The 13,461-nt window shown below is 36.5% G+C and overlaps 1 protein-coding gene across 2 annotated transcripts in view; it reads right to left on the reverse strand.

The window, feature by feature from the left end:
* Positions 1–13,151, reverse strand: part of SCN2A (sodium voltage-gated channel alpha subunit 2) — a 149,038-nt gene extending 135,887 nt beyond the window's left edge. For both annotated transcript variants that reach the window (XM_060302337.1, XM_060302334.1), the window contains exon 1: positions 12,943–13,151. In XM_060302337.1, coding sequence (XP_060158320.1) covers positions 12,943–12,968 — 26 coding nt within the window. In that variant the 5' untranslated portion in view covers positions 12,969–13,151. The remainder of the gene's footprint in view (positions 1–12,942) is intronic.
* Positions 13,152–13,461: the final 310 nt, after the last annotated feature.

The following is a 13,461-nucleotide window of genomic DNA, read 5'->3' on the forward strand; positions in this document are numbered from 1 at the left end:
AAATTGATAGTAACACAATAATAGTGGGAGGCTTTAAAACGCCACTTACACCAGTGGACAGATCATCCAGACAGAAAATAAATAAGGAAACACAGCTTTAAATGACACAACACACCATATAGACTTAATTTATAGGACATTCCACCTGAAAGCAGCAGAATACACTTTCTTCTCAAGTACATACGGAATATTCTCTATTATAGATCACACATGGGGTCACAAATCAAGACTCGATAAATTTAGGAAAACTGAAATCGTATCAAGCATCTTTTCCAGCCACAACGCTATGAGATTAGAAATCAATTACAGGAAGAAAGCTGTAAAAAACACACACACAGAGGCTAAACAATACGCTACTAAATAACCAAAATATTACTGAAAAAATCAAAGAAGAAATCAAAAAATACATAGAAATAAATGACAACGAAAACACGATGACCCAAAACCTATGGGATGCAGCAAAATTAGTGCAAAGAGGGAATTTTATAGCAATTCAATTGTACCTCAAGAAACAAGAAAAATCTCAAATAAATAACCTAAACTTACACCTTAAGCAACTAGAGAAAGAAGAACAAACAAAATCCAAATTTAGAAGGAAGCAAATCATAAAAATCAGAGCAGAAATAAATGAAATAGAAATGAAAAATACAATAGCAAAAATCAATGAAACTAAAAGCTGGTTCTTTGAGAAGATAAACAAAACTGATAAACCTGTAGCCAGACTCATCAAGAAAAAAAGGGAAAGGATTCAAATCAATAAAATTACAAATGAAAAAGGAGAAATTACAACTGGCACTGCAGAAATACAAAGGATCATAAGAGACTACTACAAGCAGCTACATGCCAATAAAAAGGACAACCTGGAAAAAATGGACAAATTCTTAAAAAGGTACAACCTTCCAAGACTGAACCAGGAAGAAATAGAAAATATAGCCAGACCTATCAAGTAATGCAATTGAAACTGTAATGAAAAATCTTCCAACAAACAAGAGTACAGGACCAGATGGCTTCACAGGTGAATTCTATCAAACATTTAGAGAAGAACTAACACCTATCCTTCTCAAACTCTTCCAAAAAATTGCAGAGGAAGGCACACTTCCAAGGCTTATTCTACGAGGCCACCATCACCCTGATACCAAAACCAGACAAAGAAATCACAAAAAAAGAAAAGTACAGACCCATCAGACACAAAAATCCTCAAGAAAATACTAGCAAACAGAATCCAACAACATATTAAAAGGATCATACACCATGATCAAGTGGCCTTTATCCCAGGGATGCAAGGATTCTTCAATATACACAAATCAATCAATGTAATATACCATATTAACAAATTAAAGAAGAAAAACCATATGATCATCTCAATAGACACAGAAAAAACTTTTGACAAAATTCAACAGCCATTTATCATAAAAACTCTCCAGAAAGTAGGCATAGAGGGAACCTACCTCAACATAATAAAGGCCATATACAACAAACTCACAGCAAACATTCTCAATGGTGAAAAACTGAAAGCATTTCCTCTAAGATCAGGAACAAGACAAGGATGCCCACCTTCACTTCTGTTATTCACCATGGTTGTGGAAGTCCTAGCCATAGCAATCAGAGAAGAAAAAGAAATAAAAGGAATCCAAATTGGAAAAGAAGTGAAACTGTCACTGTTTGCAGATGACATGATACTGTACATAGAGAATCCTAAAGATGCTACCAGAAAACTACTAGAGCTAATCAATGAATTTGGTAAAGTTGCAGGATACAAGATTAATGCACAGAAATCTCTTGCATTCCTATACACTAACAATGAAAGACCAGAAAGAGAAATTAAGGAAACAATCCCATTTACCACTGCAACAAAAAGAATAAAATACTTAGGAATAATCCTACCTAAGGAGACAAAAGACCTGTATGCAGAAAACTATAAGACAGTGATGAAAGAAATCAAAGATGATACAAACAGATGGAGAGATATACCATGTTCTTTGATCAGAAGAATCAACATTGGGAAAATGATTATACTACCCAAAGCAATCTACAGATTCAATGCAATCCCTATCAAACTACCAATGGTATTTTTCACAGAAGTAGAACAAAAAATTTCACAATTTGTATGGAAACACAAAAGACCCCGAATAGCCAATGCAATCTTGAGAAAGGAAAATGGAGATGGAGGAATCAGGCTCCCTGACTTCAGACTATACTACAAAGCTGCAGTAGTCAAGACAGTATGGTACTGGCACAAAAACAGAAATATAGATCAATGGTACAGGATAGAAAGCCCAGAGATAAACCCACACATCTATGGTCACCTAATCTATGACAAAGGAGGCAAGAATATACAATGGAGAAAAGACAGTCTCTTCAGTAAGTGGTGCTGGGAAAACTGGACAGCTACATGTAAAAGAATGAAATTAGAACACTCGCTAACACCATACCCAAAAATAAGCTCCAAATGGATTAAAGACCTAAATGTAAGACTGGACACTATAAAACTCTTAGAGGAAAACATAGGAAGAACACTCTTCAACATAAATCACAGTAAGCTCTTTTTTGATCCACCTCATAGCACAATGAAAATAAAAACAACCATAAATAAATGGGACCTAATGAAACTTAAAAGCTTCTGCACAGGAAAGAAAACCATAAACAAGACAAAAAGACAACACTCAGAATGGGAGAAAATATTTGCAAATGAAGCAACTGAGAAAGGATTAATCTCCAAAATATACAAGGAGCTCATGCAGCTCAATATCAAAAACAAACAAACAAGGACCCAATTAAAAAATGGGCAGAAGATCTAAATAGACATTTGTCCAAAGAAGACATACAGATGGCCAAGAGGTACATGAAAAGATGCTCAACATCACTAATTATTAGAGAAATGCAAATCAAAACTACAATGAGGTATCACCTCACACCAGTCAGAATGGCCATCAAAAAATCTACAAACAGTAAGTGCTGGAGAGGGTGTGGAGAAAAGGGAACCCTCTTGCACTGTTGGTGGGACTGTAAGTTGATACAGCCACTATGCAGAACAGTATGGATGCCCTTTAAAAAACTAAAAATAGAACTACCGTATGACCCAGCAATCCCACTACTGGGCATATACCCTGAGAAAAACCATAATTCAAAATGATACATGAACCACAATGTTCATTGCAGCAGTATTTACAATAGCCAGGGCATGGAAGCAACCTAAATGTCCATCGACGATGAATGGATAAAGATGTGGTACATAAATACAATGGAATATTACTCAGCCATAAAAAGGAATGAAATTGGGTCATTTATAGAGATGTGGATGGACCTAGAGTCTGTCATAAGAGTGAAGTAAGCCAGAAAGAGAAAAACAAATATTGTATATTAACGCATATATGTGGAATCTAGAATAAACGGTACAGTTGAAGCTATTGTCAGGGCACAAATAGAGATGCAGACATAGAGAATGGACATGTGGACACAGGGGGAAAGGGGAATGAATTGGAAGATTGGGACTGACATATATACACTACCATGTGTAAAACAGATAGCTAGTGGGAACCTGCTGTATGGTGCAGGGACCTCAGCTTGGTGCTGTTTGATGACCTAGAAGGGTGGGATGGGGGTGGTGGTGGTGGGAGGGAGGTCCAAGAGAGAGGAGATATATGTATACAGCTGACTCACTTCGTTGTACAGCAGAAACTAACACAACATTGTAAAGCAACTATGCCCCAATAAAAATAAATAAAAGGCACTATGAATTGGAAAACAATTGCTATGATAGAGAATTTGTTTTTAAACGCTGTATTTAAAACACATTAAAAATCCTCATATAAATCAGTAAATATGATCACAATAAGACAAACTGGACAGGAATTCCCTGGCAGTCCAGTGGTTAGGACTTTGCACTCTCACTGCCAAGGGCCCGGGTTCAATCCCTGGCTGGGTAACTAAAATCCCACAAGTCATGTGGTACGGCCAAAAAAAAAAGACAAACTGGGTGACAGATATGAGAAAACAATTCATAAAAGAAAGACACAAAGTCTCATTTTTTTTAAATTTTTTTAAAATTAAAAATTTTAACTTCACTCTCAATTTAGCAAAGGCATTATATTTTCAACTACCAAATTTGAAAAAAATTAATGCTTCAACCTAGTATTAGCATGCTTACAAAGAAATTGGCATTTGTATGCAACGCTTATGGAAAATGTAAATCACACAAATTTTCTATGTGGCAATTACACAAATAGAACCTTGAAAATGTGCATATCATTTAATCAAGCAGTTCAATATCTAAAAATTTATCATAAGAACACACTAAAAATGTATATAAAATTTTAGCTTACATACTGCTTGTTGAAATATTTGTCACAATGGAATATTGAAAAAATCCAAGTGCTCAACAACAGGATTTTTGCTAAAGAAAATTTGATGTTGTCATATGATAGAATAATATGCAGGCATAAAAATGACTGCATACGAGAACAAAGAAAACAAAAAGCAGTTTTTTAAAAAGGGAGTACAGCATGAGCACATGTTTATAAAAGAACTAACCAAGTAACAAATAAAAATATTTATGGTATAAAATGTAGGAATATATATGTCCTTTAGTTTTTTCATGTGTGTTTTCTAAATGGACTCTAATGAGCATATGTTCCCTTACTGGCAAAGGAAAATTCAAATTAGTTTAAATTTAATGGGAGGAAGAAATGGACACTGTGGTCCAGCAGAAGTTTCACCGAAACCACACTCAAAAACTGAAACTGTGCAATTAGTGCTGCATCGATAGTTTTAAGAAACAAAAAGTTTGAGTCCTTGAGTCTTTTGTCGACTTGGGACTGCTCATGAAATGGGGATTTCCCCTGAAGGCTTCTTCCACTCTCACTGAAATCCCACAGAAAAATTTAACCCTGGCTCTTTCATCTCTAGCTCCATCACCCAGAGTCAGGTTTACTATGTATATTCACAAGATTCCGTGAACTCTGCTCATACATCTCCATCATCACTGCTACCAGCTAGTCTAAACCAGCACTGCCTCTCACCTGGAGAGTAAACTATCTCATTAAGGATTTCTCTAATTTCGTTCCTGTTTCCCTATAATCCATTCTCCACAAAGAGCCAGAATGATCACAAATCAGATTATGTCAGTTTCTACTTAAATCCTACTGATGGCTTCTAGTTGCACTTCAAATAATAATTAAACCTTTATAATAATTTACAAATTCCTATAAGGTTTGGCCTCTCTTTCCTTAGGGTATTTGCACTCACAGTTCCTTCTCTTTGAAACACACAGCCCTGGATCTTCTCCTGGCTGAAAATTTATTTCAACTCAAATGCCACCTCCTCACTGATGCCTTCCTTAACCAGCCAAAGCTAATTGTCCTCCCCTCTTGCAACCATGTCCTTTTTTTCATATTGTTCTATTTACTGGTGTTCATTGCATTTATTACTCAGAAATTACCTTGTTCATTTACATTTTAAAATAATTTATTTTCTGTATCAACTGGAATTTGATGACAGGAGTATTGTGTAGTTCTCCATTATATCTCAAGTCTCTAGATCTTTGCCTGGAAAAGAGCAGGTGATTCACTGGAGACATATAAATTATAGGAAATTGCCTTTAACAAAGAGAGACGAAAAGAATTACCAAACTTCCCAGCAAATTTGAAGCCACTTCCACAATTCTATTATAAAACATTTGGTGTTTTTCCAATTTTCAGTTTACTCTAATTGTGTAAAAAAAAGGTTGAATCCACCCAGTGCCCAGATCTTGGTTTCCAACACCACTCTCCAATAAAAAGCAACAGTGCTCCTTACAGATATGGCTGATTATAAGACTAGGGCAGGGAATACAAGATGAGCCTGGAACATCTTGTTCTAGTGTTAGAACTTTTCTATTTACTTTTCTTCAAAATTTTATAGTGGGTCTACCTTCTGTAAAAGAAAGTAGATTACAGCTATTACAATGTTTGTGGTGGAAATGTGGACTACTGACTATCTGGACTATTGGGTTGGCCAAAAAATTCATTTGGTTTTAAGTAAAAATAAAAGACACTTTTTGTTTTCACCAAGAACTTTATTGAACAATGTATTCACTAACCAAATGAACTTTTTGGCCAACCCAATATGATCAAAGGGGTGGAAATGTCAAACAGGATGTTTGACCTACCTACACAAACTCATGTGTAGATAAAGACAAATATATCCAGATGTTCAGGGCAGCATTCTTTATAATAGTGAAAAAAAAAAGTGGTAATAACCCTAAATATCCATTGCTATGGAATTGTTAATCATTTGTGATACATTCCTAGTTTACAGTTTAATGTAATATCACCAGGAAAAATTTATACTTTTGATTTGCAAAGTCACCTCCACCTCTGCTTCCACCCACTCGAATTTCTCTAAACCCAAATGCAATAAGGCAAAGAACACACTAATATGTTAATATTACAGGGAGATAAACGAACAGCTTTTACTTTTGAGTTTTAATATGATTTCACTTCATGTTCTTGATGCAGGCCATCTTTTCCTACATAGAAATATTTCGGTAGGCACTACTATATAGCTAACGGTATTCATCATTATCATTAAAATGTATATAAAATTCTAATGCTCTTAAAATCAGTATAATATGAAATTACATTTTGATGATTAAAAGCTTAGTTGCCGGGCTTCCCTGGTGGCTCAGTGGTTGAGAATCCGCCTGCCGATGCAGGGGACACGGGTTCGTGCCCCGGTCTGGGAGGATCCCACATGCCGCGGAGCAGCTGGGCCCGTGAGCCATGGCCGCTGAGCCTGCGCGTCCGGAGCCTGTGCTCCGCAACGGGAGAGGCCACAACAGTGAGGGGCCAGCGTACCGCAAAAAAAAAAAAAAAAAAAAAAAAGGCTTAGTTGCCTTCATTGGAATGATGACCTTTCTTCTTTTTTGAATCCTAAAGCAAGAACTTTTCCCAACATAGCAAATAATTTTTTTCATATATCTTACTTTGTTATATTTAAACATTAGAGAAAAGCATGTTAAACTTGTATTCTAGACATAAGACATGTGACGTAGGTACCAGCAAAATCCAAATCCACAGTATTTTAAAATACAAAATTTATATTAAAATCACTTGAATTATTTTCCAAATTGGTTTCCCTTTGAAATAAGCTTGTTTGTAACCATCATCAGTATTTAAAGCACACTGAGCAAATTGCATTAATAATTTATAGAGCAAAAGGTGATACAAATAGGAAAAGTAGTGGGTTTTTCTTTTTTTTTTCTATTGGAAGCATCTGAAAGTGATATGAAGTTGATATTAAAAGTATTTGTGAACTTTGTTAGAAAAGCTTTTTTAATAGAAATTTTAGAAGATCTTGATGTGTACCTTTTAGCATGTTTGCTTAGAACAGAAATCTGAAAAATATTATTCTAAGACCAGCCTTGTGTTTCCTATGACTTATTATAAAATTACAACATTATAAAATAAGTATTTTTCAAAGGGAATTAACAACAAACAAAAGATAGAATTCAATCCCTTGAAAGTACACTGAGTTGAGAAGTGATGACCTAGTGTAACTGTGCAGGATCCTATGGGGCCTTCCCGGGACAGACTACCACCGCCCCTTATGATGTCTTACACCTGCCTCTTGTCTGTAGAAAAACTTCAGCCAAAGAATAAATTTAATCAGAGAAGTAAGAAAATGCAGAAAGAAAGGAAAACTGTCAAGCAAGACAAAATAATATCAGTTTAGCCATTAAACAAAGTCAAGGAAAGACCTTTAGTTCTTCCTCAAGAGCTAGAGATAATATTCCGAGCCATGTCCTTTGAGCTGTTTTGCAGATACTGAAAACCCCACCAGGTGGAAGAAGTTGACTGTTTGCTGACCACAACCCCATAGACCCCAGACCGGTTGGAACCAGAAGGACTAGCTGACCAGAAATTTGTGGCTCAGATCACAAGCAAGACATGATGGCTACTTGGAACCACATGATCAAGACAATCATCTCTACAAATAAAAGATTACCCCCTTCCCAGGAGGTAACCCTTTCCTCTTTTCCCTATATAATCTCTGAACAAAACCTGGGGAGTTGGGGAATTGGTTTTCTGAGACAAGAGTCCACCTTCTCCCCAGGATTGAAGGTTTCCTCAATAGTTATCTTTCATTTTACCCAATACTTGTCTCTCAGTATTGAATTCTTCAGCGACAAGCAGCCCAACCTGAGTTTGGTTACACTAGGTTTGCTGCTGCATAGTTAGCACTTTCCTCAGAACCTCTACTGCCAAGCATTGTCCATGACAATGGGTGTTAATGGAATTGAACTTGAATTAGGGTTACCATTTCAAATCACCAATTATCCCATCTGTGCCCCCCAAACTGCCCACGCTGCTGGTCAAGAAAATATGGAGACAAATAAACATCAAGTTCTGAAATGGATAAGGGTTAAGAGTTCCACAGCTGGCAATAGTAACCCCAATTTTTTTAGTAACAAAAGAATAAAAGCAAACACAAATAAAATTTAATTCTGTCTTAATATTTTAATAATTGCAAATTTGAGGCTAGACAATGATACTCTCATTTATAAAGCTTAGAAGCTGAATGAGGTAGTTAGGAACATATCTAAAGGTGAGCCCTGAAAGAAGAAGACAGGAGGGAAGAAAAGAACACAGGAGGGGCAGGGGTGAAATCTGCTTTACAGTGTTGCCCAAGGTCAGCCCTGAGGGAAGGTAAGTCATCTGTGTCTGTACTGCCACCTAAATGTCTGCTTCTGTTCTCAGTATGGCCTGTCAGGCTCACCATATAACTCAATAGAGTCAGGTCTTAAAACAAGGAAGTAATATTCTACCCAAGCAATTCTAAACTGAACTGAATTAATCTGACCCGAGAAAGCAGCTCTTTCAGAGGCTTCAGTGTGAAGGATGGGATTCTTCATCATGCCTGTGCCTTCTTCAAGGCTTCACATTCCTGTCCCATGGCATGTGATTGCAACGGAATGCCTACAAGAGATGGGCTCTAGGAAAGATGTGAGAGGATTCTGGAACTGTCAATAGAAAGGGAGAAAGAAAGAACTTCTTTATAAAGGAGGTTAGTTCGCCCTAAGGGAAGGAAACGTAATTAAATTGACTTTCTTTTCTCTTTACACACACCCTTGTGAGAGTACTTATGAAATGGAGGAAGGAAAAGGCAAGAGTTTGAATATTTAATGCAGATGTTGGCAAACCAGCCCTTACTAATCAAACTAACTAGATACGTATAATAGATATGTGTTGGTATAATCTTATGCATGTTCAAAATAGAACCTGTTGTTTCTTGTTTGTTTTTTGTTTTTGCGGTACGCAGGCCTCTCACTGTTGTGGCTTCTCCCGTTGCGAAGCACAGGCTCCGGACACGCAGGCTCAGCGGCCATGGCTCACGGGCCCAGCTGCTCCGCGGCATGTGAGATCCTCCCGGACCGGGGCACGAACCCGTGTCCCCTGCATGGGCAGGTGGACTCTCAACCAGGCGCCACCAGGGAAGCCCAGAACCTGTTTTTAAACAGGTCATTCCGACTAAGAAACAGATAACTGAAGCGGGTACAATAAGCTTACTGTGAAACAATGTTATTAGTTGCCAAATCAAGAATTAATGTGACTAAAATATTCTCTGATGGAAAGTGTTTTGATACTGAGGATTAATTATTTCTTCCAGAAAGTCCATATGCCACAAATAGCCTTTTCTGAGGAACCAACTGATTTAAATAGAAGAGATATTTTATCCTACAGACAAGGATTTAATTTCCAAGAACAGGGCATCTAAAGTGAGCTATATTAGCTTTCCTTTATATCATCTCCTACCCCTTCTTCCGGTCTCAAAGAAAAAAACATTCTTGAACCTTCCCTGTCTTGTCTCCTGTAGGAATTTTATTTATTTTTTTGTTTCTTTTTTCTTCACTTTCTCTCTACTGACTTTATATCCTTACTCTGTGAAGGGGCTGAGGTTTCTCTAACCCTAACTAAAATCGAACTTTACCCCTCAAGATTAAAAAATGTTATCTTTATTTCCTTTCACTGATAAATGTCTTAAAATCTAAAATCACTCTTCAGCTTTCTGTTTCCCATTTAGTCCTCTGTCCAAGCCCATGTCTATGCAAATCTACTAAACCTCTTCTTTTAAAATCCATCCATGACCTAATAATAACAAAGTCCATCAGCTCCTACCTTATTCTCTTATTAATCACTTTATGGGTTTGCTATTGGTAGTCAGTTTAACTGCTTTGTCTCCTATGACACTGTTATTACTCTAATTTATCCCATTTTTTTTTTACAATCAATTAATATTCTCTCTGAACTTGTTTTACTCCACCTACTCTTAAAGTTATATCCCAGTCATCTTCACTCCACTTTTATTCCCTATTGATGTTCATTTATGTGTGACCTAATTCTTGCCAGAGCTTCATACATCCATATATTCAGCTTTACCTTCTAATCTGATACTTGGATGTAAAATTTTCACCTTCTTCCAGAACATCTCTATGTGAGAGTATGTGTTAGTATGTAAAAGCATAACATCAAAAGCCAGATTCATTATCCTTACTTTTACTGCTCCAAGGGAAAAAAATACAACACTCTCACGCTTCAACAGATTGGATTATTTACCATTCTTTATAATTTCCCTATATAATGTCCAATAGTTCACTATTTCTTTGTATTTGCCTGCCTCACCTTTGTGCCTGGAAAGAACAACTTTATATTTTTATTAAATTATACCCAACTCACTCTTAAAGATATAATTTAACTATCATATCCCCTTAACATCATTTTCTCTGGGCTCTAACTTCCTCATGGACAGAAATTGTGACTGTTGGCTTATTCTGAATCTAAGGATGTACATAGTGCCTGGCACCAGATAGGTGCTCATATATCTGTCCCATTCACTTTCCCACCCTTCTTCATTTTCATTCTGATGTTTATAATATTTTGAGCTATAGTACTATCTGTACATGCACATTTCCATGTTAAACTCCATGAGATAAACTATGTACCTTTGTTTATATCTCAATCTGTACCATGGACAGTTCTTGGCAGGTCTGTGGTACTCTGTAAATGTTGTATGTAAAAGTGACATATTTTAATCTCCTTTTTTCCCCTCAAGATATTGAAGAAGTAGGGTGCAGCCTGTGCACAGGAGGTTAAAAAAAAAAGGAAGGCGAGGGCATGAGAGGATGTTCTTGTAGGGGTCGGTCGACCATACTTATAGTCTGTTCTATTAGGTAGGAGGAATAGAGTTAGGAGCTAGTATGTGACCACCCATATCATTCATGGGCATAGAGTAGAATAACATACCTCATTGAATGGGGAAAGAAAAATACTAAGAAACAGAGAATCTCCATAGTTGTTGTTTTAGTTTTCTTGGATGCCTTGTCAAGAGCCCTGAGAAAATTGAACACTGTATATAATATACCATTGAGCACAAAATTTGCCCAGACACACACACACACACACACACACACACACACACACACACACAGAGTCAATATCAGCACACCTGGTATATGCCATTTGGATATATTCACACTAGAGGTAAATTGTGTTACTGCTATGAAAGATTGAACACTGTCTGCCAATCAGCGTTCTAGTCTTGCCTATGATTCTAGTTATGTGGCTCTGGGAATTCCACTTAATCTCTCGGCCATAAGTGTTTTTAGTTAAATAATGAGATAGATAAATGCTAATAATCTCTGTTCCTAAAATTTTTTCATGTATATAGAATCGTATGGAACTTAAATCTCTTTATAGATTCCAAATGTCAAAGAATGAATTTTTTTTTCTTGGTGGTTTGAACCATTCTGTAAAATCATTCTCCATAGCTTTCACAACCTCTGACACAGCACAACTACCAATTTACAGAAAAAATGATGAGTAAGATAGAAACATCCTTCTGCACCCTCCACCTGCCACCTCCACCACCGGCACCACACACATCCATACAGACACACTGCTCTTTCGAAAGAGGAAGGAATGAGATATTTAAAAACAATCTTACCAAAATAATTTTTAAATATTTTTAAATTTCATTATAAATTCATCTAAATGACAGTTGGGACTTTTAAATACAGGATTTCTATATTGCTTTCTTCCTGTTAATTTTATAATAACAAAAAGAGAATTTAGGGGAAAGCATGAGAAGCAGCAGAAAAGCAAGGCGGTTGCATGCAATTTCCAGCTCCTGAGTCATTCCACTCTTTAGCACAGCTAATGTCACATGATGAAAAATAATTTTAAATGTGAGCATCTTATACAACATCAACTATTTTAAATGCCCACAGTCCTATCATCACAAATCCACCACAATCTAAGAAAAATTCATTTTCTCAGCAATTAATTTGTTTTCAGTTTACTCCTCACATCCATACTGGAGGGAGGAGGCAGGGTCTGTACCATCATTCCAAGTCTACTAAGCACATTACATAAATCTTCCACTCATGTGGGAGAAATGACTTACATATTTTTCCTAAAAGGGAAAAAAGCATAAATAATCTGTACCATCATTACTGGCAGGAATTGTTCAGAAGGCCTTTGGGCTCAAGATGTTGGCGTGCCTCGGAGGCTGCTATCAGAAGGCTCAGCCCTGGGCTTTGGCAAAGGAACTGCCATGTTAATCTGCTTCATTACATTTCTACAATTTGTTCACCCCATTAAGGAGCAGTGTTTGCCTTGTGAAAGGAAGATCTATCCTTCACTTTGAAAGCTTTACCTTCAAAAGGTATACAAATATGGCCACAGATAGACACTAAAGGCCAGAAAGCCAAAGAAATATTAAAATACAGCATGTCAGAGTCAGAGCTCATTTCAGTCTAAGAAGATTTAAAGATGCAGAACAGCCAGAATTACAGCTTTTTAATCTCTTAGATCAAAATCTAAGCTCACAAAGCACACATTTTAAATGTCATCATTAACATAAATAACAATTCATTGAAAGGTCAAAGATAGAATCATGTTGGCTTACCTGAAATAAAGGGAATTGTAAATCATAGATCAGAATCCACGTATGTGTTAAATACAATATTCTCCAACACAGTTATTCAGAATTCCCACTAGAGCAGAAAGTAAAATCTCACGTGTTCCATCCTCACTGAAGGAGAAAAAACAAGAAAGAACGACCGCAGCATCCTCTCTGTTTCTGCCTTAGCTTTCTGTTCTGACACATACTCAATGGTACCCACTGTCTGTTAGAAAGCAGCATGCTAAATTTAAAAAATAAATAAATAAATATAAGGCAGCATCTTACATGACAGCTCCATCTCCTGGCCAAAAGTGGAATCATTTTCATTAATGATCCCTTGGCAATGCCACATCTAGTAAGTTTGATGTGGTTATAGCCCATAATTTCACTGTATTTGAAATCAACTACCTTAATTAATTGTAAAGTAAACATTTCAGCAGGATTAGCGTATGATTTTTTTAAAAATTTGTAGTCCTACTTTGGGATTTACTTCAATTTACTTACATTGTATTTAAATTAAAT

The sequence above is a fragment of the Globicephala melas genome, chromosome 7 (assembly GCF_963455315.2).
Source record: "Globicephala melas chromosome 7, mGloMel1.2, whole genome shotgun sequence".
NCBI classification, from domain to species: Eukaryota; Metazoa; Chordata; class Mammalia; order Artiodactyla; family Delphinidae; genus Globicephala; species Globicephala melas.